Source organism: Malaclemys terrapin, chromosome 3, assembly GCF_027887155.1.
Source record: "Malaclemys terrapin pileata isolate rMalTer1 chromosome 3, rMalTer1.hap1, whole genome shotgun sequence".
In the NCBI taxonomy this organism is placed as follows: domain Eukaryota; kingdom Metazoa; phylum Chordata; order Testudines; family Emydidae; genus Malaclemys; species Malaclemys terrapin.
Window position 1 is genome coordinate 164,208,988 of NC_071507.1, and position 26,903 is coordinate 164,235,890.

At 42.1% G+C, this 26,903-nt stretch overlaps 1 protein-coding gene across 5 annotated transcripts in view; it reads right to left on the minus strand.

The window, feature by feature from the left end:
- MCPH1 (microcephalin 1) overlaps positions 1 to 26,903 on the minus strand; it is a 218,668-nt gene that overhangs the window by 150,909 nt on the left and 40,856 nt on the right. For all 5 annotated transcript variants that reach the window (XM_054023959.1, XM_054023956.1, XM_054023958.1 and 2 more), the window contains 2 exons: positions 16,479 to 16,516; positions 7,382 to 7,544 (listed from right to left, as the gene is read on the minus strand). In XM_054023959.1, coding sequence (XP_053879934.1) covers positions 7,382 to 7,544; positions 16,479 to 16,516 — 201 coding nt within the window. The remainder of the gene's footprint in view (positions 1 to 7,381; positions 7,545 to 16,478; positions 16,517 to 26,903) is intronic.

Below are 26,903 nucleotides of genomic sequence, written 5' to 3' on the forward strand. Positions count from 1 at the left end.
TGCAAAAACTATTTACAACTATGCTTTTTAGAACTGTGTCAGATGAGGACACAGAAGGATCCGACCTGGAGATGCGGTCAGTCTGCCCCGTGCTTTATCACCTCAGACAGAAGCAGGAGGAGAGTCAGGGTGCATGAGCGGACCAGTATACGTTATTTTCAAATTCTCTGCAAAAACCCTCAGTGGAATACAATACAAACCACCACTCAAAGAAGAGCAATGCTTTTTATAGTAAGGCAGTTTTAGGAGCTCTTTTGTCCATTTTCTGTTACTAAGAATAGCTTTTGTGTTTTTTAAATGAACTTTTGCAGGCTCTTAATCATCAAGTATAATATGTGCAGTTCTCAGTCTGAAGGAGTTGCTGACTTTTGGAGCATGCCATAACTGTTTGCATAGATTGCTACAGAGGGTGGGGTGAAATCTGCAATGCAGGAGGAAAATTGTGTATTGTTGGGCGAGTCAATTTTTCTGGATGTTGGAGAGGATAAACTGCTACTTAATTCTGTTTTATTCTTGTTAGTAAATGGGAAGGGAGTCTAAAACACTTGTCTGTTATTGCAGAAATCCAAAGAAAGAATGTTTATCTTAAAAAAAAAATATTTGGAAGTTGGATAGTCCAACACTGTTTTTTTAGTACAATTAACAATTATGATCTGCAGCATCCAAAGTCAACGTATTAAATGCCAAAATAAAGAAGTCATTACTGTGTCAAATAATTTGCATTGTCTATTCTTTTAAAAATCATGCTAAATACGTAATAATGAAGTATTGTATTTAGCCTCAACATATGCTGCAATTTTTTTCAGACAATGTCTCAGAGTAGAACAAAGGATAACATCTATTAAGGAAGCCATTCTTATTAAATATCACTTAAACGTAAACATTAAGATATCAGTTAGCTTTAGATTTACAGCTTCATTTGACATCGTTAATCTGAGATATATCTCTTGAAAAATGATTGGCAATTCAAATTCAGTTGAGCTGAGAAAAATGTAGTATTTCACACAGCACTTTCTTAGACATTTCAGATATATTAAATGAGAATTAGTTCCTCTATAGATAATACCCAGCAGAAACAGATGTACCATGCACTACAATGTGTGCAGCATGTCAATGCTGTAACTACAAAGGTATTTTGACCAAGAGTAAATGGCAACCAATTAAGTAGATTAATAGATAAATCTAAAAAATTTGTTAGGTTTGGGTAATTGGTTTGTAAAATGAAATCCAATTTTACAGTTAAGCCCTAAATCAATCCTTGCAGTATTTACACAATTTAGTTTAGACACTAAATTTGTTTATCTGAATACAAGATGGATTATAGCTCATCTGTCTATCATGGTTCTGGACTGGAGTGCAAAGCCACAGTATCTAGTTTCCTACTTTAACAGAAAATTAGATACAGAGTCCATGAACAGGTCACAGAGGTAAATAACTTATCTGTCACTGAAACATTCAAAGTTTTCATAAACACAGTAGGCCAGATCCTATCTCTGCTAAGTCAATGGGAGTTTTTCCACTGAATTTAATAGAGTCAGGATTTCATCCAATGTTTTCAAAACAATATTCAGAAAATACAACAAAATAAGCTACTTCCAAATAGTTTCTGTACAGATAACTGACATAGAGACATTAGTCCAAGTAATTATAACAGTATAAAATGAAAGGGATAATTAAATATTAGTATCTTTGAGTTAACTAGTTTCTTTTGACCTGCTAGCGATAACTCAAAATTTCTTATACATAAAAACATAAAAACTAAAGAAAATTGCACAATTACAGAATATATTTGAAGTGTTTAAATTATACTAAAAGAGAAAAGTTCGTAATATTTTCAAGTATAGTAGAAGATTTAACTTACAAAGTATGGTAAAGCAACACGTATTTCAAGTGTGTTTCCTGTATCTGAGTATCTGGCCTAAGATAATTTCTTTGATTATGATTAGAGCAAATATGATCCATCTGTTGCACAAAACCTTTGGCACTTCAGTACTTCCTGTTCCTGAAATCTTCCCAACCTAGCATGAAAGGGATTTTTAGTGCATGTTTTTCATGTCAAGAGTTTTGCCCCAGAAAAAAATTCACTGCTTAAGCACTAGTTATGCCATTCATTAGTTTGTACAGCTTCATTTATTACTTATTATTTACTGCTTTATTACTGTCATGTTGTATTATAGCATTGTTAAGCAGTAACAGACAAAAGCCCACATGGAAATGCTGCTTAAAGACATGTCTTGAGTTCAGGGTGATGTATGAGGAAATGATGTCTTCTAACCATCTGTCATTATGCAACATACTTAAATGACCATAAGTAATTTACTGAAGAACTTAAAAAGAGCCATATTGGGTCAGACTAAAGGTCCATCTAGCCCAGTATCCTGTCTTCCGACAGTGGCCAATACCAGGTGCTCCAGAGGGAATGAACAAAACAGGTAATAATCAAGTGATTCATCCCTTGTCACCCATTCCCAGCTTCTGGCAAAGAGAACTATATTAAATAATTATATTCTAGAATTTGAAACAAAATAACACTGATCTATGTACAGTAAATTTGTGGTTTCAGTTCCTAGTGGGGAACAATCCATATCACACAAAGCATCAGTATCATTGGCATTTTTACTAGTAATCAATGATTAAGTAAGTTAGTGAGTCTAGACCAGGGGTCTCAAACTCAAATGACCAAGAGGGCCACATGAGGACTAGTACATTGGCCTGAGGGCTGCATTACTGACACCTCCCACCCCTGCCGCCCTCGGCCCCGCCACTCCACCTCTTCCATGAGGCCCCGCCCCTGCCCCGCCTCTTCCCTGCCCCCATTCCAACCCCTTCCCCGAAATCCCCACCCCAACTCTGCCCCCAGGGGGTGCAGGAGAGGTGTGGGGTGTGGTGGTGCTCAGGGCAGGGAGTTGGGCTGTGGGGTGCAGGAGGGGTGAGGGGTACAGCAAGGGGTCAGGGTGCAGCGGGGGCTCAGGGCAGAGGGTTGGGGTGCAAGAGGAGTGCAGGGTGCGGCAGGCGGTTCACGGCAGGGGGTCGGGGTGCAGGGTGCGGCAGGGGGCTCAGGGCAGGGGTCAAGGTACGGCAGGGGGCCGGGGGACAGGAGGGGTGTGGTATGGGACTCAGGGTAGTGGGTTGGGATGCAGGAGTGGTGCGGGGTGAGGCAGGGGGTCAGGGTGCAGGAGGGGTGCAGGGTATGGCAGGGGGTCGGGGTGCAGGGTGTGGCAGGGGGCTCAGGGCAGGGGGTTTGGCTCCAGGAGGGCTTCGGGGGGTCAGGATCTGGCCCGGCAGGGAGCAGGGCAGGCTCCCTCCCTGTCTGGCTGTCTGCCCTGCCCCTGCCCCGCTCCAGGAAGAGGCTGGAACATGGGGAAGGGGGGGCAGAGGGGCTGTGTGTTGCTTCAGGCACCGCCACCAGCAGCTCCTATTGGCCACGGTTCCCCGTTCCCAGCCAATTGGAGCTGCTGGGGGCACTGCCTGAAGCAACAGACACACACAGCCCCTCCACCCCTCGTTCCCCATGTTCCAGCCTCTTCCCGGAGCTGCGCAGGCAGGCACGGAGCCTGCCCTGCTCCCGGTGCACGCCCGGCCGGAGCCACTCTGGTAAACACTGGGGGATGGCAGGGGGGCTGAGAGAGGCTCACGGGCTGCAGAAAATCACCCCGCGGGCCGCATGCAGCCCATGGGCCGCGTGTTTGAGACCCCTGGTCTAGACTATCAATTGAACCTCCAAAACCTGGTTGAAGCACTTTGGTGGGACAATGTGGAAAATGTACCATACTGCATCTATTCTCTATATTACATACAAAAAAAATCCACCTGTAGGGGAAAAATAGTATGCAATCATGTAAATAAAGAATGTATCTCAATACATGTGCACAAGGGGACTGAATTAAGGTTGCCTGGCCAACTGTAAATCTGGCATTCCCCAACATTTGTGTGTTTGATTTTGAAACCTAAATACTGTTCTTCTAACATAGATTTTTGTATGGAATTTCCAAAGAAAAGGCACTTCCCTCGCCGAACCTCAATCCCATTGCTGAATTTCAAAGGCCTGTGGCAAACAATGGAAATGTTAAAGCTTCTCAAAAAGGTCAAAAGAACCTTTTAATGGAAAGTATTAGGCAACCTAAATATCACTACTAAGTCTCTATAATTAATTCTCTTTTTAAAGCAACTCTATATACTAAAACTAAATGATAAATTATTTCCAGTGTCCAATCCGAAATGTTCTACCGCTGAGAGTAGTAATATTAAGATTTAAGTTAAAGCAGTTTATGGATTCATTATTTTAGCATTATCGGAAAAGACAGACTATGTTCTGCATTACTGAATTTCCTCTAACTAATTTTCTACAGTATTCCTTGTGGTCATGGAAGACAGATGAACTTTCATATAAATGTGTATGGCTTCAACTATTTCCTCTCCTCTGATAAGGGTGTTGAGTCATGGATAATTTGGGTGAAAGGATAGCAAATTGATACTGATGACAAAATTAGAAATGAGACAAAAATGCCCTGTTGGATAAGAGGTACCCTTTAACTAGACTTTTCCTTTTTTGAAATAATTCATTTCAAGGTCTTAGTGACAGATAAAATACTTTATTCACATCTGTTAGAAAACAGTGTTTGTGAAACCTTTGATATGGAGAGTTCCTAGTGACCATTGGCACTGAATGTTAACAGATCTGCACACCCCAAAATCTTTTTTAGTGATTGGATGACAGTTAAAGCAAAATGATATTATAATATGCACAGTTAAAGGACTCTAAATATTAAATAAATTACTTATTAATATTAAACCAAAGCCTGTTATCCTTACAGTTTAAATTCCTGAGTTACCTGTACCTCTGACCCTCTTGTGGCTTCCTCGAAGCCACCCAAGTTAGGGGGCAGCTGAAGACCTGACACCTTTCTCAGGATAGAATCCCGTGATTCTCTCACTTCAGACCACAGTCTCAGGCTGCAGACTCCTGCAATTCATTGTGTTCGCCTTAGCAGATGTGACCTCATTTAATCTCTGTTGAACTCAGTTCATTATTCTCTCTAGGGCAATGGCAGGGTTAACCAGTGGCCGGGCAGTTTTCATAAAACAAAGTACTATTTATTCAAAACAAAAAATATTAGAGTAAATGTATCTTAAAAAGAATAAACAGCTTATACACAGGCTAGCTTACAAGGTGGTCAGCTAGTAGGTTCTAAAATACTTCAGATCCTCCCTCAAGGTCTAGTTCTGCTGCACTGAGTTTTATGCATGTCAGTTTTCAGATTGTGCCCATGACCCTCTCTCCAGATCAAGGCTGTTATTTTCAAGTCCTTTGTCTGCCAAAGCCTTTGAACTAAGTGTCAACCCATCTGTGTGCTCTTTTCCCAAGGGGGCAAAACTTCAAAAAGACTTGTTACCTGCATTGTTTAAGTATTGGGGATTAGTTCCTGCAGGAAGCATCTGTTATCTGACCCATTAGGCAGGAATACAATCACTAGCAAGCCCGCAAAGATACATATAACATAAACTTAATACAATAGTCTTTGCATATTTATTCCATGACTCCATAGCATCTATCAGACTTGCCTATATCCTACTCATCCACAACTCCTACTTACTTCAGTGAGTGTGTTGCCCACACATCAACTCATTATTAAAAAAAAAAAAAAAAAAAAAAAAAAAAGAGTGAAGACAGCTTAAAGATTTGATCCAAGAATACTTAAAGGAACAAATTAATCCCTGATCTATTCCATTCACTTCATTGGCATTATAGCATGGATAAAGTTGGCCCAGCGGGTAAAAGTGTTGATCTTAATATGATCCTATTTGGATTATTCCTAATCAAGCGATACTTTTGGCTTTGCTCCTAGTTAATGCTCTGTTGGAGCTCTTGACATAGAACATTATATGTGATCAATGACATCATGATAGTCATGAGAGAAGTGCAACTGACATTCGACAAAACAGAGAAATTGACTCTACCCAAATATTGTCAACTACACAAAGAACACGAAAAAAATTACTAAGATTTGTCTATAATCTTAGTTATTTGAAGCAATTTTTGGATGGAAAGATATAATTTTCATGTTCATTGCATCTTTTAAAGAAAGTAGCACCCTATAGAGATATACTGTTAAGAAGATATCTTTATGTGAAGTATTAAATGATACAAGACTATGGGTAGGGGTGCTGGAACAAGTTTTATAGTGGATGGTGCTTAGACCCCACTGAACCAAACTGTAAACCCAATAGGTAATGGAAACCACTTCAAGCCAGGAGTGCGGCAGCACCCCAAGTTCCAGCACCTATGATTATGGGCCAGATTTTTTAAAGTATTAGGCACCTAAAATATCAGCTAGTTGCCTAGTGCAGTGGTTCTCAACCAGGGGTACACGTAACCAGTGGGGTACACAGAAGTCTTCCAGTGGGTACATCAACTCATATAGATATATTTGCTTAGTTTTACAACAGGCTACATAAAAAACCCTAGTAAAATCAGAACAAATTAAAATTTCATACCGCTCGATATACTATATACTAAATGTAAGTACAATATTTATATTCCAATTGATTTATTTTAGAATTATATGGTAAAAATGAGAAAGTAAGTAATTTTTCAGTAATAGTGTGCTGTGACACTTTTGTATTTTTAGCTCTAATTTTGTAAGCAAATAGTTTTTAAGTAAGGTGAAACTTGGGGTATGAAAGACAAAGCAGATTCCTGAACAGGGTACAGCAGTCTAGAAATGTTGAAAGCCACTGGCTTAGTAGGATTTTCAAACACCTACACACCTAACTCCCATTGATTTCATGGAAGTTAGACACCTAGGTACCTTTGAAAATCCCACTAAGTTCCTATCTGCTGCTTTAGGTGCCTAATTACCTTTAGAAATCTGGCCCTATGACATTGGTCCTCTATTCTTGGTTATAAGGCAACAACATGATTGATATACTTGAAATAATACCAACTATTACATCTTAAACTAATATATAAAAGAATACAAGAAATTGACCAAGAAAACATATTCAAAGCAATCATGATGCACATCTTCATAGTTGCTTGTATGCAAGGTTTTCATAAAGCATGTTTTCCAATCTTCTTGTCTTCCTTTTTGTAGATCATAAAAAGGAAGAAACTGTTTTATCTAAAAATAGATTCCCTTAACAGATGTTTCAATATCATTTTAAAGAAGTACTCAAAAAAAACCCACTTATGACAATCCTTGTGTATTCAATATTTGCAAAAATAGAGCTACTTGTTTCAGAACAGAATTCTATTTAATGCAAAAGAATAATGAAGATGCCATTGCTTATGGCAAGATTTTGATAGGGATGTTATATCTTAGCTAATGCTGAACAAACAAATCTGATTTACTTTATTGTAAAATTTAGATGTATCTCTTACCCATTCGTCACACACAATCCAGCAGCCCCGGGCAATTCCCAGCATTACATTCAAGGTGCGACGAGGACTCCCTGTAACCACGTGAGTAGTCGTTTCACATACATCATCCGAAAACAAAAAGCCTCCGAGTTTATTCACCACCTGAATTATTGCACACTGCTTCCTGCCAAAACACAGAAGGGGGAGGTGGGGAATCCAAAATCAGTAGAACTCAATATTAAATGTTTACTTTATATACAGTAACTATTAGGGTATATGCATAAATGTAAAAATTCAGTCAAAACTTTTACTTAACAGATTTTACAGGGAAATTCCAGTTGTTAAGCACCCCTGAACATCAGGCCACATTTAGCCAGGGTGGATAAAAATCTTTTTTTTTTTTTTAAATTAAAAAAGGATTTTTTTTTATTTAAAATCAGATTTTTTTGATAAAATGCTTTTTGAGGGAAAAAACTATCTAAAGATAGTTTTAATTAAGATACATTATAGTTCAAAGATCTCTCATAATGGGATAGGGATTATAAATTCTAATTCTATAGTATGAGAATATATTCATGTAATGTTTAAGAAAAGTTTTGTAAATGAATTCCAATAGTTCATGGATTAGGGACCCAATCCTATGGGGTTCCAGAGGCTTCTGTATAGATTATTTAGGTTAATCTTTCTATCTACCCAATGGGACTCAGTGCTAAGTCTAAAAGATACCATCAGAGATACTTAGTTTTACAGTTCTCAAACTGTGGATTTGTCTCTCCAGAGGTAACATGCTTGTTAACAGCAAAAATGTTCTTAAATAAATAAATAAATAAATAAATGATATATAGAGGTGAGAAATAACAGACCTCAACTCTATTGTCCCTCTGCCAATTTGTGTACACAGAGTCAACCCCTTACCTCTCCCTAAAAGTGCAAAGTTTTAAAAAGTTCAATAAATAGAAGATTGGTGGGGACGGAATAGATCGGGACAAGAAGTCTGGACATAAATGTGAGAAGTGAGGGACATATGCTTGTTTTGTTAAAATATTATATGTTTGCTGTTGAAGAAAAAAATCCAGAATACTTAACATTTTTGTTTTAGTTAAATAAAACAATTTAAATGTCTATCTGGTGATGTTCTCCTCCTAATACAGCATGGCAAGAAAATATTAATGATTAACCTGTTGAATTGGAGCTAGTTCACCTCCCAATGACTTCATAAATATCTGCTTCAATTACCTTTGGTAAATGAAATAACCAAATAATCATTCATTTTCTGATATAGCTGTAAAACTAATCTGAAATGTTTTCAAAATAAAACAGTTTAAAAATGTATAGTGTCTACCTTCTAAAAGTGAAGAATATGTATTAAGGTTATAACAACCAACAAGAATGTACTTTTATGTAGAAACCCATGATTAAATCAAGTCTTCCTGACTAGTGATTTAAATCATGATTTAAATTAATTTGATTTACATCAAATCCACCCTGCACTTAGCCTAAATATTAAACTAGGTGTCCCAAACTCAAATGCCTAATTTTAAAGTTTTGTCCCTACTGACTAGACACCTCAATACCATCATAAAAATTACTGTATGTTGATTCAATCACCAGAGCATGAAGCTCACTAGTCCTACAAGTTATTGCCACCAGATACAATTTCCATGTAAAATAGTGAATGTCGACCTGTAACTAGAGTTCTATATATATTACCTATTAATGTGAACATTGAAGTACATAAATACATCATGTGACCACTGAGATTTTGGTATCCCTGGACGAAAGATGATGTATGAGAACAATTTACTGCTGCAGTACTGTAACCAAAAGCTTGATTCCAATGTCTTTTCTGTCCACACACCTGACTTCTGGGAGCTTGAGAGGAAGCTCAGAAACACCTCTACTCAAGATCAAGTAATTAAGAAACAGCCTGGAGCAGATTCACCCATCTAGTCCAATGCTGATCCTCTCAGGAAAAATAGGCTGAGTTCATCTGTCAATCAATGCCATCTTGTAAGCATGTTCAGGACATCTCCTATAGCCTGTGGGGCACTTTTTCATTCCGTCTACATTTCTCTCTACAGAAAGTAACTCAATAAAAAAGCTCCTAAAATAAACTGGCTAAAACAAAGAGTGCACAGAACTCCAAGAAGATCCTAAAAGGATTCTTCATAGAGACAGCAACAGCTTTTAAAATGAGATTTAAAGAAAACAAATAGCTTAGCAAATTGACTTCCCACTGAAAGAGATGCCAAGTGCAGAGATCTTTTTAACTTATTTAACTGCCTGAATATAGACATAGGAGTCTAACTTTAGACCCTCATTTGTGATCATCTTAGCCTTACCTATTTGTCACTGGATATATTTATGCTTCCTTTATCCTGCAGAGTGTTTTAGTTAGTATTTATTGTGTGTGATGGTCATGGCAACTTTGAACTCACAGGGATGCGGACCCTACCTGGACTATATGCTCAGGGGATATGTTTTACACACTCCTCCCAAAGTTTATCTTGGCTTTTTTTGGGGGGGTCTATATGAGATATGCTCTGGAATGAGAGGAAAGGTCCTACAATACGAATCTGAATTGAAATAGCTCTAATATCTAATTTACAATAGAAACTAGCCAATTCACAATTCAATAAACTACAAACCTACTGATACAGATTTACGGGTTTGCAATTCCGTGAAGCACAATATGGCTAGGTATTGCTGTGGGCCAGTGGGTGATGCTATGCTCTTATATGAGGAAAACAATGTCAAGACACCCACTCATCTCACACCTCTATATTTACTTAAATTCCACTGACCCATTTCTATAGCCCTAGCTCCTACTCAGGCAGAACAGGCTCTTGGCAGATGGCTTCTCTCCTAGAGGGATGCATTTCCTCCTCTTTCCAGAGGTAGTCCGCCCCACCCATAGACTGGGGAACACAACCTATAATGTGCTCTCTGTACTCTGAATGCAGTCAGCTCAAAGCACAGACCTCAAAGTAGAAAGCAGACTTTTGAGGGACAAATTTGTTTACCATTAGCCATATAACATACCATAACATAAACTAAGGCCTGGTCTGCACTATGGGGTTAGGTCAAATTTAGCCGCGTTAGGTCGATGTAAAAATGATTGTGTCCACACAACCAACCCTGTTCCGTCGACCTAAAGGGCTCTTAAAATTGACTTTTGTACTCCTCCCCTTCGAGGGGAGTAGCGCTAAAAACGACCTTGATGGGTCAAATTTGGGGTAGTGCGGACGCAAATTGATGGTATTTGCCTCCGAGAGCTGTCCCAGAGTGCTCCATTGTGACCGCTCTCAACAGCGCTTTGAACTCCGATGCACTAGCCAAGTGCACAGGAAAAGCCCCGGGAACTTTTGAATTTTGTTTCCTGATTGGTCAGCATGGCGAACTCAGCAGCATAGGTGACCATGAAGTCCCCCCAGAATCGCAAACAAGCTCCAGCATGGACCGAAAGGGAGACGCTGGAACTGATTGCTGTATGGGGAGAAGCATCTGTGCAGGCCGAACTCCAATCAAAAAGAAGAAATGCAAATATATTTGCCAAAAATCTCACAGGGCATGTTGGACAGAGGCTACAACAGGGACACACAGCAGTGTCGTGTGAAAGTTAAGGAGTTCAAGCAAGCCTACCAAAAGACAAAGGAGGCAAACCGTCACTCTGGGTCAGAGCCCCATACATGCCGCTTCTATGACCAGCTGCATGGCATTCTAGGTGGAGACCCTACCACTATCCCACCACTGTCCGTGGACACCTGCAAGAGGGGAGTCTCACGCAACAGGGAGGAGGATTTTGCAGAGGAGGAGAATGCACAGCAGGCAAGTGGTGAATCCGTTCTCCCCGGCAGCCAGGAACTTTTCATCACCCTGGAACCAATACCCTCCCAAGGCGGGATCCCCGACCCTGAAGCTGGAGAAGGCACCTCTGGTGAGTGCACATTTGTAACTACAGTACAGGGTTTAAAAGCAATAGTGTTTAATGTTTGATTTGCCCTGAAGAACTGGGATGCATTCACGGCCAGTACAGCTACTGGAAAGGTCTGTTCATATGTCTGGTGATGGAGCGGGAATCCCTCAGGGACATTTCCATAAAGCTCTCCTGGAGGTACTCTGAAAGCCTTTGCAGAAAGTTTCTGGGGAGGGCTGCCTTATTTCGTCCTCCACAGTAGGACACTTTACCACGCCAAGTCAATAGCAAGTATTCTGGAATCATTGCAGCACAAAGCATGGCAGCGAATGGTCCTGGGTTTTGATCGCATTCAAGCAACATTCGGTCTTTATCTTTCTGTGTTAGCCTCAGTAGAGTGATATCGTTCATGGTCACCTGGTTGAAATAGGGGAATTTTTGTAAGGGAACAGTAAAAGGACCCCGTTCATGCTGCGCTATTTGCGCTTGGCTAAAAGGGATCATCCCAGAGAATAGCCATGCGGTGGGGGGGAAAGGGAGAAGGGATCATCCCGGAGAACAGCCACGCAGCGGGGGGAGGGGAGAAGGGATCATCCCAGAGAATAGCCACACGGTGGGGTCGGGGGTCGGTGGTCGGTGTGTGCTGCACATCCACCCAAAAACCACAGCCCCTCCTTTTAAATGTGAAACCCAACCCATTGTTTGCTCTGGGAAAGGAGGGCACTGCAGTTTGCAAATATTCCCACATGTTATGAAGGCGTTAGAAGCCAAACCCGCGTTCCCTTTGGCTTACCATGGCTGCCTGGAAACCAAATTCTGTTGATGAGTCGTGTGTGTGTGAGATGTGTCACCATACCAGCAGGCGCTCAATATAAAAGGCAAAATGTGACCTTGTATCTAAAGCACATGTGCTGTCTGCTGTGAATTGCTTGATTCACTGTGAAAGAGTCTCCCTTTTGTTCTCAGAAATGTATCATCTTAAAGTTTACTCTCCCTTTTTATCTACCCCGAGGTTCAAATGTTTCTACGCTCCCTCTATCATCTCCATCCCTGAGGTTATTGCAGATTAGAAGGCAAAAAACCCCACACTCGCGATGACATGTTTGCTGAGCTCATGCAGTCCTCCCGCACTGATAGGGCACAGCTTAATGCATGGAGGCATTCAGTGGCAGAGGCCAGGAAAGAATTAAGTGAGCGCGAAGAGCGGAAGCAGGAGGCGATGCTGAGGCTAATAAGGGATCAAATGGACATGCTGAAGCATTTGTTTGAGCTGCAGGAAAGTCAACAAGAGCACAGACCCCCGCTGCATCCACTGTATAACCGCATGCCCTCCTCCCCAAGTTCCATATCCACCTCACCCAGATGCCCAAGAACGCAGGGGGGAAGGAGGAGGGGGAGGCTCCAGGCACTCAGCCACTCCACTTCAGAGGATGGCCCAAGCAACAGAAGGCTGTCATTCAAACAGTTTGATTGTTAGTGTGACTACAATAAACAATGTGGCCTTGTCCTTCCCACCTCCCCCACACGACCCGGGCTACCTTGTACGTTATCTCTCTCTTTTTTTTTTTTTTAAATTAATAAAGAAAGAATGCATGGTTTCAAAACAATAGTTACTTTATTTCAAAGGGGGGAGGGTGGTTGGCTTACAGGGAATTAAATCAACAAAGGGGGCGGGTTGGCATCAAGGAGGAACATGCACAACTGTCACACTGAAGCCTGGCCAGTCATGAAACTGGTTTTCAAAGCCTCTCTGATGCGCAGCGGGCCTTGCTGTGCTCTTCTAATCGCCCTGGTGTCTGGCTGCTCAAAAATCGAACGCCAGGTGATTTGCCTCAATCTCCCACCCCGCCATAAACGTCTCCCCCTTACTCTCACAGATATTATGGAGCATACAGCAAGCAGCAATAACAATGGGAATGTTGTTTGCACTGAGGTCTGACCTACTCAGCAAACAGCGCCAGTGAGCTTTTAAACGTCCAAAGGCACATTCTACCACCATTCTGCACTTGCTCAGCCTACAGTTGAACTGCTCCTTACTACTGTCCAGGCTTCCTGCATAAGGCTTCATGAGCCATGGGAGCAAGGGGTAGGCTGGGTCCCCAAGGATAACTATTGGCATTTCAACATCCCCAGTGGTAATTTTCTGGTCTGGGAAGTAAGTCCCTTCTTGCAGCTGCTCGAAGAGCCCAGATTTCCTAAATATGTGAACATCATGCACCTTTCCTGGCCATCCCATGTTGATGTTGGTGAAACGTCCCTTGTGATCCACCAGTGCTTGCAGCACCATTGAGAAGTACTCCTTGCAGTTTATGTACTGGTTGGCAAGGTGCTCTGGTGCCAAGATGGGGACATGCGTTCCGTCTATTGCCCCACCACAGTTAGGGAATCCCATTGCAGCAAAGCCATCCAGTATGACCTGCACATTTCCCAGAGTCACTACCCTTGATAACAGAACGTCAATGATTGCATTGGCTACTTGGATCACAGCAACCCCCACAGTAAACTTGCCCACTCCAAATTGATTCCCGACTGACCGGTAGCAGTCAGGCATTGCAAGCTTCCACAGGGCTATCGCCACTCGCTTCTCAACTATCAGGGCAGCTCTCATCTTGGTATTTCTGCGCTTCAGGGTTGGGGAAAGCAACTCACAGAGTTCCAGGAAAGCGGACTTACACATGCGAAAGTTTCACAGCCACTGTGAATCATCCCATACCTGCAACACTATGCGGTCCCACCAGTCTGTGGTTGTTTGCCTGGCCCAGAATCAGCGTTCCACTGTATCAACCAGCCCCAGTGCCGCCATGATGTCCTAATTGCCACAGCCCGTGCATTCAGGAACGTTTGTGCCAATGTCCTCATCAAAATCCTCCTCGTGGTGGCGTCTCTTAGTCCGGTTCTGCATATACTCCAGGATAATGCGCGAGGTGTTTACTATGCTCACAACAGCAACGGTGATGGTGAGCTGAGCAGGCTCCATACTTGCCGTGGTATGGTATCTGCATGGGTAACCCAGGAAAAAAGGCGCAAAACGATTGTCTGCTGTTGCTTTCACGGAGGGAGGGGCAACTGATGACATGTACCCGAAACCACCCATGACAATATTTTTGCCCCATCAGACATTGGGAGCTTAACCCAGAATTCCAATGGGTAGCGGAGACTGTGGGAACTGTGGGATAGCTACACAAGGAGGATCAATGCAAGAAGATTACATTTAATATGAGAAAGGAAGGCTTAGCAATATGGCCATGAGATCTGGGTTGTTTTTCCAGCTCTGCCATGACTTCTTCCTGTGTTTTTGGACAAATCACAACCTCCCTGTGCTTCATTTGTCTCATCCGTAACATGGTGATCATATTTACCTACCTTATAGGGGATGTTGTGTTGTGCAGTGTCAAGGCTGCTTCCCCACTCTGAACTTTAGGGTACAAATATGGGGGCCTGCATGAAAACTTCTAAGCTTAACTACCAGCTTAGATCTGGTCCGCTGCCACCACTCCCAAAGTGCTAATTCCCTTCCCTGGGTATCCTTGAGAGACTCTTCACCAATTCCCTGGTGAATACAGATCCAAACCCCTTGGATCTTAAAACAAGGAAAAATCAATCAGGTTCTTAAAAAGAAGGCTTTTAATTAAAGAAAAAGGTAAAAATCATCTCTGTAAAATCAGGATGGAAAATAACTTTACAGGGTAATCAAACTTAAAGAGTCCAGAGGAATCCCCTCTAGCCTTAGGTTCAAAGTTACAGCAAACAGAGATAAACACTCTAGCAAAAAGGCACATTTACAAGTTGAGAAAACAAAGATAAAAACTAACATGACTTGCCTGGCTGTTTACTTACAAGTTGGAAATATGAGAGACTTGTTCAGAAAGATTTGGAGAACCTGGATTAATGTCTGGTCCCTCTCAGTCCCAAGAGCGAACAACCCCCAAAACAAAGAGCACAAACAAAAGCCTTCCCCTCACCAAGATTTGAAAGTATCTTGTCCCCCTATGGGTCCTTTGGGTCAGGTGTCAGCCAGGTTACCTGAGCTTCTTAACCCTTTACAGGTAAAAGGATTTTGGAGTCTCTGGCCAGGAGGGATTTTATAGTACTGTACACAGGAGGGCTGTTACCTTTCCCTTTATAGTTATGACATGCAGTTAAATGTAAGGCTTGTGAAGTGCACTGATGCTCTAAAATGGATGGGTGTTAGTGTTGAGTTTCATGAGGCATAAGGAAGATAAAACTAAAACTATATTTTAAGTTTTTCTGCTTCCTGAACTATTATTTTATAATGAAAGTGGAAAAATTGACAGAAACACGGTTAGTAGCTATCTTTAAAGAAATGCTTTAGACAAATGCATTTTTAAAGTAGTCATCTTTATATAACCATCATGGTTTATCAAATGTTTTCAAACCTGAAACAGACATGTGGGTGGCACAAATAACTTGTTATTTTTTTTCAAAGGAATTTAACATAAAATATGGGACTGTGTTTTTGTTGGATGATCTTTATTTTGTAAGAGTTTAAGGAGAATAAAAAGAGTGTACCAGAAATATACTAACTCTTCCACAAATATGTATGTACTATACTGTACTTTTATTACCTTTAATTGCTGTGTAGGACAACCATAACATGTACTCTAGTCCAGTGGCTCACAACCTTTCCAGACTACTGCACCCCATTCAGGAGTCTGATTTGCCTATTGTACCCCAAGTTTCACCTCACTTAAAAATTACTTGCTTACAAAATCAGACATAAAAATACAAAAGTGTCACAGCACACCATTACTGAAAAATTGCTTATTTTCTCATTTTTACCTGATAATTTGAAAATAAATGAACTGGAATATAAATACTGTACTTACATTTCAGTGTACAGTATATTATATAGAACAGTATAAACAAGTCACTGTCTGAGTGAAATTTTAGTTTGTACTGGCTTCGCTAGTACTTTTTTATGTAGCCTGTTGTAAATCTACACAAATGTATAGATGAGCTGATGTACCCCCTGGAAGACCTCTGTGTACCCCAGGTTGAGAACTCCTGCTCTAGTCTACAGAATAACACCATGTATTTAAGCATATGCATGCCACTCAACAGAAGGAAATATACTTCATGGATAACCTACAAATAAATTTAATTCAGTATGTGAAAGCCAAGACTATAAACAAGTTCAAAATTTACACTGAATAGAAAGACACAAAAATATCTAGTACTTACTCAGAGGACATGCTTGTCATGACTAATGTTCTTGTTGGCTAGAGATTTAAAAAAGGAAGAACAAGAAAACAAAGTCAAAAATATGAAAAACTTTTTCCCACAGAAACTAAGTTATAAGAGATTCCACTAAAAACACAAAGTAAATCAGGATTAAGACACTAGTTTGCAGGCCTGCTGCATGTTGCAGGAAATAAGAACTCTGAACAGATTACATGTCCCATGCGCGCAGCCCCGCGCCCCCAGAGCACTGCTTTACCGCGTTATATCCGAATTCATGTTATATCGGGCCGCATTATATCGGGGTAGAGGTTTCAGCTAGAGATAATGATTAATACTTCAAATTAGTTTGCAAAAACTTCAGTCCAATGCCACTGTACAGCTACCATACTTTGAGTTACGCCTTCGAGCTGGTAACCAATCATTAGAAGAAAATTAGATATATTACCAAGATACAGAATATATTCATTCTCTTAGCAAATCTATGCTTTCATTTAACATAGAAAATTGTGGCAAAGTACTTATTCATCTTTCTGAAGCATATACATTGCATATTGCACCAACCTGTCTACCTAAGAAACAGATATACCTAAAATAAGTTTTCCAAAAACTGAAGGCAAACAGGTCTGCTTAGTACTATATTATTACATATACTACCCACAGTAACAAAAAGGTATGTAAGGTTTGTTTGAAAATATTTGTATGATTCATATAGTGTTTTAAATAAATCTGTGCTCTAGAAGTTTTCCTACGAATCTATTGATCCACAGGAGATCCACTCAGTGTCTCTTCTACTGTTTCCCCCTGCCATGCCACAACCCCAAGTTTGCTGACCCCATCCCACAACTAGTTTCTTTTGAATCATGTACATAGTTGAGAATGTCTAAGATACTGTAAATCAGCTTAAAGCTTGTAGCACAGGCTCAAGAGGTGGCTGAATGCCTCACTGCATCTTATTTATTAACGAATCACAATTAGAGAAAGAACAGACCCACAGTATAAACTCCCCAGTGCAGAATTATTCTCCATTGTATAGTCAAGAAATATAAAAAGAGGAGAGTTCCTTGAAGTTATTTTACTAGACTAATGGCTTACTTTGCAGCAAGAATGCATATTCATTCTTTGATGTGAATGGGCTTTAAATAAATAATTTGACTTCAGATTATACAATGAGTTATAACTATCAATGTTGTAAATACACTCACATTTTTCCCTTTGCTTAAATGCTTTGTTCCTATCCTTCGTTAATTAGTACATTATTTTAAAAAAAAATGAGACGAGGACACAGAAAAGCCATTAAAAGACATTTTTCAGAGTTTGAAATAGACAATAAAAACTTAAAGGAAATTCAAAAGAAGAGAGACTAACCACAGTTCAGCTTTTGGGAAATAAATACAGTAACACAGAAATAGAATTTTTAGAAATGTATATATCTGAACATTCAATTTGTGAATAACTGGAGGATGAAGGGGTGATCACTAGCATCCAACGTGGATTTACTAAGAACAAATCATGCCAAACTAGCTTGATTTCCTTCTTTGACAAGTTAACTGGTTTGGTGGATAGGAAGAATGTGGTGGGCATAATATACCTGGATTTAAGCAAGGCTTTTGACACAGTCCTACATGACATTCTGATAAACAAGCTGGAGAAATGTGGGCTTGATGGACCTACCATTGAGTGGATACATACTTGGTTACTCAACCTCAAACAAAGAGTCACTGTTAATGGAATGATTACTCCTGGGGGAATTCTGTGCCACTGACAGGGATGCAAAGGGAAGCTGCAAGAGCAGTCATGCATCACTCCCTAGCAGCACAGTTATATTGTTTCAGGCACCTTGAGCAGCTGGCAGAGATGTAAATCACCATGGGCTGGGAACACCCCATCCAGCGGCTCCTACCCTGAGCCAGGATCCGCTGCTAGTCCCAGCTGGGCTGGAGGCAGGAGAAGACGGGACTTCCTCTTCCCCTGCAAGGAGTGGCTGGGGCTGTGTCAGACCCACCTCCAGAAACCTTCCCCAGCTGCAGGAAGCTCAGCATCCTCCCCTGCTTCCTGCCCCTATCGCTCCTCAGCCACAGGGGGAGAGGTCACTGTGCAGGGAGCTGCTCCCCCATCCGCCCAACCTCCGTGCATCTGGACCTCCCATATCCAGATACCCTCACCAAGCCTCACCCTATACACCCAGAACTCCCCTAGCCCACCATACCTGAATCCCACCCCACTGAACCTCAACCCCTGCATCTGGAGCCCCCCTGCACCCAGACTTCCTGCCTTCAGACCCCAACCCCTGCACCCAGACCACCCCCTCCCCGAGCTCCCTGCACTCAAACCCCCACCCTGATGAGCCTCAGCCCCCTGCACCGCCCTGAGCCCTCACATGCAGACCCCCAACTAGCTGCATCTAGACCACCACCCCACCAAACCCCACTCTCCCAGCACCCAGACCCTTCTGCTGAGCCCCAACCACTGTCACCTGCAAGCCCCATTGCCCCTGCACCTGGAACCCCCACAACAAGCCTCTGTGCATCCAGATCCCCCCCACACATAGACCTCCCCTGAACTGCCTGCACCCAGATTGTCCCACACAGAATCCTTTCATCCTACACTTAGATCCCCCCAAGCTGAGCCCCTTCCACACTTGGATCCTGCCTGGTTGAGCCTGCCTGCCCCACACCTGATGTAGAGGGGCAGGGCCCCAGGGTGTTTCTGAAACAGGCCTAGAGCTTGTGCTGTGTCAGGGTTGGGTGCAGCCTCACCACTAAGTCTGTGTCCCCGGAGTGGGGTGTGGGGAGGCTGCAGGGTGATCTCCCACCTTCGTACAGCCAGTGGCCTGTGCTTCCGCCTGCCATGCTGGAGCCTCTGCATTTATTTATTGACAAATAAAGCTTGCAGAGTTTTGCTGAATTTTAAAATATTGTGCACAGAATTTTTAATTTTTTGGCACAGAATGCCTTCAGGAGTAAATGATGGCAATTTGGAAGGAGGTCTCAAGTGGGGTTCCTCAGGGATCAGTTCTGGATTTGGTCTTATTTAACATCTTTATTAATTATCTGGATGTATGAATAGAGAGCATACTGATCAAATTTGCAGATGACACAAAGCTGGGGAGGGGGGCGCTGCAAACACTTTGGAGGATAGAGCTAAAATTCAGAGGGATCTTGATAAATTGGAGAACTGGCCTACAGATGACAAAATGAACTTCAACAAAGACAAATGTAAGGTGCTACACTTAGGGAAGAAAAACCAAATGCACAAATACAGAATGGGGGATAACTGCTGAGAAGGATGTGGGAGTTGTAGAGGATCACAACCTCAGCATGAGTCAACAATGCAATGCTGTTGCAAAAAAAGCAAACACAGTTTTGGGTTGCATTAACAGAGCCATAGCATGCAAGTCACAGGAGGTGATAGCGCCGCTCTACTTGGCCCTGGTTAGGCTTCAGCTAGAGTTCTGTGTCCAATTTCGGTCACCAATTTAGAGAAACTAGAAAAGATCCAGAGGCAAGCAACAAAGATGGGATGGATGCAAGCCATATGAGTAAAGGTTGAAGGAACTGGGTAAGTTTAGTTTGGAAAGAGGAGATTAAGGGAGGACATGATAGTGGTCTTCAAATACTCAAAAGGCTGTCATTAAAAAGATGAAAAGTTGTTCTCTTGCCACAGAGCACAGAACAAGAGGCAATGAGTTCAAACTACAGTATAGGAGATTTAAATTAAATCTCAGGAAAAAAAAATCCTAACTGTAAGAACAGTAGGACAATAGAACAGACTACCTAGGGAAATCATGGAAGCTCTTTCATTGCAGGTTTTCAAAAAGAGGCTGGATAGCCATCCATCTTGGATGGTTTAGATACAACAAAACCTGCATCTTGGCAAGAGATTAGACTAAACTTGCATCCCTTCTGACTTTATTCTTCTATGATTCTACACATATACAAAATCAGGACAAAAAAATATTATACCTGAGATTTAGGAAACACTGCTGTAAGTTACACAGGCATTTGATAATAGTTCAAAAGTAAACAATTATAGAACACAAAAGAAATTAAAGAGCCAGGTATAGAGGAATAACAAAGTAAGAGAAAAACAGTGCAAAAAGTGAGGTGGTGTGCTGAAATGGTGGTGATAAACAGGAGCTGTATCTGAAGATTAGCCAATGTGAAAAACTATGAACTCAATCCTGCTGCACCTTAACTAAAAACATACAATGCATCTTACCAAACACTTAACTTGCTAATGGTAGCACCTGCTGATTATGTCTGTACTTATTGCTATCCTAGTGACTGGAAGGAATATTTTTATTTACATATCTAAGATAATGAAATTTCTTTCTTTTCTTAGCCAAAAGATTTTCCACTTTATTTTTGCCAAATTCACATAAGCTGTTAGTGTCAATAGCTCTTGGAATGTTCATCAGCTTAATACAATTTCCTAAAAAAATAAATCCAACTTCTGGACTTTTCATTTTCATATTAGGCACTCAAATACATCCTTCCAATAAAGCCCATATCAACCTGGATCCAGGTGATATGGTCTTGTTTACTACCAGCATGGGGCATATTCCTATGGGCAGTGTCACGGAAGCCATTAGGAGAATATGGTGGATAGCAAAAATAATGGCACAGTTAATAGTTAGATTGTGTATCTGTAAAACACTAGCCACTTTACACCCAGGGCAAAGGCTGGAGCCATGTAAAGAAGTCCTAAAAAGCCCCATATCTAGCTATGAAAGGATTGCCCCAGCACAGGCACTGCAAAAGGTAGCCATAGTGGGTGTATCGGGGCAGGGGTGGGGGCGACAGAGGCTTATGGGGGGTAGGGCTCCAGCATGCCATGCTGCAGAGATCCCAGGAAGTACTGTGGCACATAGCACAGCCCAGAGAGGCTGCTGTAACTTAGGGGTTGTCTAAGTTACACTGAGGCCTCTCCAGCCCCCAGAGCTGGGAGACCACAAAGATAGCTTTAAAAGACTACAGTTTCCCACCCTATTCCCTCCGCCTGGGTGGCAAATCTCATCCTATGTATTTATATTACTGTGGGTTGCCTCAGCACAAATTCAATACTTTGGAATATACCAGTATTAACAGTCAGGCTCCCAACTTTGCTGAACTTGCATTCAAGGATATGTTATCCCAAACGTACCACAAAAGCTGCCTAACTGAAGGTCAATACACAGAGTTGAAGTACAGCCCTCATGCAGCTGCTTCTCAAGCCTATAAACTGAGATATTGGCTGCAGCCTCCAGCGACACATATTCAGGGTGTAAATACTGCTGGATCCACAGTTGTGGATCAGCCTGTCCTGACACCACTCCCTTTAAAGTCAGCCTTGTGAGGCCATCAGAGCGCCTCTGGGGAACACAGAATGGATACAGCGACCAGCCTGTGTGAATGCTCTGTTAGTAGCTTCTCTTTTAAAATGTCTACCATGAGGTTTAAAGGAACACAGAAGTCCATATGCAAACTATGAACTGGGGTGAATTTCACTCCTCTTCATTCAAAAGTGCACATTTCTGCAAGCTAGGGGTCATCTATTAAGCAGACGTGTCCTATTGCTTCAATAGGACAACCAATGTGTTTTAAGATGGTTGTCAGTAGAAAACTGAGCCAAACTATGTTTAATTTTTAGTTCTACATTTTTCAAATGAATTGCTTTTACTCCCTTTTGCCCCTTTATATACACTATCTACACTATTTGTGTCTGGTTTATTTTACATTGTGCTTTTATCGTAAAACATGTTTTAAATTAGCAGTTTCTTTTCTAAATGGTAAAAAAAAACATCTGGGGAGCATCACTGAGTTTCTAATGCACATTTATACCAGAATTATTGCTAATAAAACACTGGAAAAGGTGGCATTAGGCAAACCGACCCTTTTTATTTATCATTCATCTGTGATTCCTAAAGATCTTCACATTTGTATTCTAAAACAGAACACATTTTTCCCAAATGACACAAAGTCTGGAATATATGCTGTGGTATAAATTAGACACCTATAGGACCTTTACATGATTTCTGCTTTTTCTTTAAGTCTTTCTCATAAATACAGTTGCATTAAATATTTCATTTTAGAGTCTGCCAACAAGCATATTTTTTCCAAGTCACATGAAATATAAAACATGTATTTCAATACCTCTCAAAGGAAACAGCATTTATAAATCCTGCCAGTACTTAAAAACAATGTGATATTTCCTGTATGTTAACTGACCTATACTGCAGAGACACACCCAACCTCCAAATTTGTTCTCTGACTACTAAATAAAATGCATCCATAATAAAAATTTGCTTGGAACAATAATATTTTACATTTGTTCCTGGCTAAGTTCTGGATGTAAGGTTTGAGGAAGTTAGGCATCTCATCCTCACAGGCCAAGTGGAATTTGTCCAAGCAACATATGCCATCTATTTAATATGCACTACTTTGTCCAAATATTCCCCTACTGGCTGTACCACTAAATCTGGAGAAAGCCACAACCTAGAATGGAATTATTTCAGTGATGAAGGAAATAGGACCACAAGTGCTTTTCATCTACTAAACCAGATGAGAAAGCCAGATAAAAGAACTGAACTTTCCATATTTGCAAAAGGAACAGGAGTACTTGTGGCACCTTAGAGACTAACAAATTTATTTGAGCGTAAATTTTTGTGGGCTACAGCCCACTTCATCAGATGAATAGAATGGAATATACAATAAGATGATATACATATACATACAGAGAACATGAAAAGTTAGAAGTTGCCATACCAACTCTAAGAGGCTAATTAATTAAGATGAGCTTTTATCAGCAAGAGAAAAAAAGCTTTTCTAGTGATAATCAAGATGGCCCATTTCAGACAGTTGACAAAAAGGTGTGAGGATACTTAACATGGGGAAATAGATTTAATTTGTGTAATGACCCAGCCACTCCCAGTCTCTATTCAAGCCAAAGTTAATGGTAGCTAGTTTGCATATTTATTCAAGTTCAGCAGTTTCTCGTTGGAGTCTGTTTTTGAAGCTTTTCTGTTGCAAAATTGCCACCTTTAAGTCTGTTACTGAGTGACCAGAGAGGCAGGGAGGGCAAACTTTTTGGCCTGAGGGCCACATCAGGTTTCGGAAATTGTAGGGCGGGCCAGTTGGGGGAGGTTGTGCCTCCCCAAACAGCCAGGTGTGGCCCGGCCCGGCCCTGCCCCCTATCCGACCCCCCCTGCTTCTCACTTCCTGATGGCCTTCCCCCGGACTCCTGCCCCGTCCAACCCTCCCTGTTCCCTGATGCCCCCCCCCCCCGAGCCCCTGCCCCATCCACCCTCCCCCCACTCCCTGTCTCCTGACAGCCCTCAGAACCCCCACCCCTGACTGCCCCCAGCCACCCCATCCAACCCCTTCTCTTATTCCTGACTGCTCTCCCGGGACCCCTGCCCCCATTCAACCCCTGTTCCCTGCCTCTGATCGCCCCGACCCCTATCCACCTCCCCGCCCTCTGACCATCACCCCAAACTCCCCTGCCCTCTATCCAACCCACCCTGCTCCCTGCCTGCGCTGACTGGAGCACTGGTGGCTGGCAGCGCTACAGCCGCACCACCCGGCTGCAGCCAGCCACATACCGCACAGCACAGAGCACCGGGTCAGACTGAGCTCTGCAACTGCGTTGCCCCAGAAACTCGCAGCCCTGCCACCGAGAGCATTGCGCTGGCGGCACAGTGAGCTGAGGCTGTGGGGGAGGGGGAAGAGTAGGGGAGGGGCTGGGGGCTAGTCTCCCACGCCAGGAGCTCAAGGGCCAGGCAGGAGGGTCCCGTGCACTGCCCACCTCCATGCCAAGGGTTTGGTCAGGGAATCATTCCTAGTGGCGATCACAGACTAGATAACTAGTTTGGATTTGTCAAGTCCATTTAAAAGCAAAACAGCATGCAAGAACAATATTCCATTTGTTTAGGGATGACCTACCCCATCTCCTCTAGATCATGTGCTTGTCTTAGAATCATAGAATAATATTAGGGCTGGAAGAGACCTCAGGAAGTCATCTAGTCCAATCCCCTGCTCAAAGCAGGATAAATATCAACTAAATCATCCCAGCCAGGGCTTTGTCAAGCCGGGCCTTAAAAACCTCTAAGAATGGAGATTCCACCACCTCCCTAGGTAACCCATTACAATACTTCACCACCCTCCTAGTGAAATAGTGTTTCCTAATATCCAACCTAGACCTCCCCCACTGCAGCTTGAGACCCTTGCTTCTTGTTTTGTCATCTACCACCACTGAACAGCCTAGCTCCATCCTCTTTGGAACCCCCCTTCAGGTAGTTCAAGGCTACTATCAAATCCCCCCTCACTCTTCTCTTCCACAGACTAAATAACCCCAGTTCCCTCAGCCTCTCTTTGTAAGCCATGTGCCCCAGCCCCCTAATCATTTTTGCTGCCCTCAGCAGGACTCTCTTCAATTTGTCCACATCCCTTCTGTAGTGGGGGGACCAATACTCCAGGTTTGATCTCACCAGTGCCAAATCACTTCCCTTGATCTGCTGACAATGCTCCTACTAATACAGTATGCCGTTGGCCTTCTTGGCAATAAGGACACGCTGCTGACTCACATCCAGCTTCTTGTCCACTGTAATCTCCAGGTCCTTTTCTGCAGGACTGCTGCTTAGCCATTCAGTCCCCAGCCTGTAGTGGTGCATGGGATTCTTCCTTCCTAAGTGCAGAACTCTGCACTTGTCCTTGTTGAACCTCATCAGATTTTTTTTGGCCCAATCCTCCAATTTGTCTAGGTCACTTTGAACCCCATCCCTACCCTCCAGCATATCTACCTTCCCCCCAGCTTAGTATCATCTGCGAACTTGCTGAAGGTGCAATTCATCCCATCATCCAGATCATTAATAAAGATGTTGAACAAAACTAGCCCCAGGACCAACCTCTGGGGCACTTACCAGCTCCCAAGCCTCTGCCAGTGGCTCTGAACTAAGGCACATACTTTCAGTGTTCACTGTTGTATTTTAGAAATCAAGTACTTCAATGACCAGGTCCATAACACAGAACTATGTGGATCAGGATGAAATAGCCAAGAATCAGGTCAATTTCACTCTGTTGTAGCTTAGGAAAACTATGATCAGGGTCCTGTATTTCAGAGCACAATGACATCAAAATCCAGGGCATTTATTTTATCACCATGAAATGTCTTTCATTTCCAATTCTTCACCTTCCCACACATAAATGTATGACTGTCTCACAGTTGATAATATCCATTGACAACATTCATCAGTTATTCTCAGTGATTTTTAAAATTAAGGAATTATTGTTGCTATACTCTCCAGATAACCCTGCTCTACTTGCTGGACCTCTAATATTGCCCAGCTTGCCAGCCTACACTTCTGGTTTTTTCTATCCCCTGCCTGCAAACTGACTACCAGACTTAGCTTCTTGACTCCTCTTCCTAGCTCCATGCAGCAGTTAAAGGTATATGCACTGTAATTCAATTAACTCCTCATAGGACACTGGAGAGCAGAGGAAATGACAGACAGGTGCTGACAGGACAGGGAGACAAAACTAAATGTCAAGTGCTGGCTGCAACAAAATGGCAAATTTCACTACAAAAATATTGATTCTGTTGCACCTTGGAAGAATGAAACTCCATGGCCACAGAACAGCAAAGTCCAAAGGGCCTCCCTGTTATTGAGATAAGAGCTATTATTTCAGACTCTCTTCACACTGTGGGTGGCATCACTGCAATGGTTTACAGTCTGCTCAGACTTTCCGTGTTCCCTTTGCAACAACGACGACTAAAAACAACTGTTCTTTTAAAATGAAAACAAATCCTGGAGAACAATTCTGCAGCAAGGGAAGAATTCCATGGCAAGTTCTGCAGTTTCAGAATACACAGAAAATACAGGCATTGGAGTTATTCCTTTGGACAGCCGACCCACAAACAAAGAAGAGTGAGGGCAGAGTAGCATCCCTCCCTCCATAAAAAGATGGAAAGGTAGATCAGCACCATAAATTCCAATCACAGTACCCAAGAGACCGGAGTAGTGGCAGAGGCTCTACACCCTCATAAAAGCCAGGGAAATTTGGAGTGGGAAGAAGAAAATCTTGGTAACTTACTTTGTTCTATCTGTTATTACTTGAAACTACTTAAATCCTACTTTTTATACTTAATAAAATCACTTTTGTTTATTAATGAACCCAGAGTAAGTGATTAATACCTGGGGGAATAAACAGCTGTGCATATCTCCCTATCTGTGTTATAGAGGGAGGACAGTTTATGTGTTTACCCTGTATAAGCTTTGAACAGAATAAAACGGATTTATTTGGGGTTTGGATCCCATTGGGAACTTGGTGTCTGGGTGCTGGAGGCAGGTAACCTGCTGAGCAGTTTTTGGTTAAAACCTGCAGCTTTGGGGGCGTGGACCAGACCTGGGTCTGTGTTTCAGCAGGCTAGTGTGTCTGGCTCAACAAGACA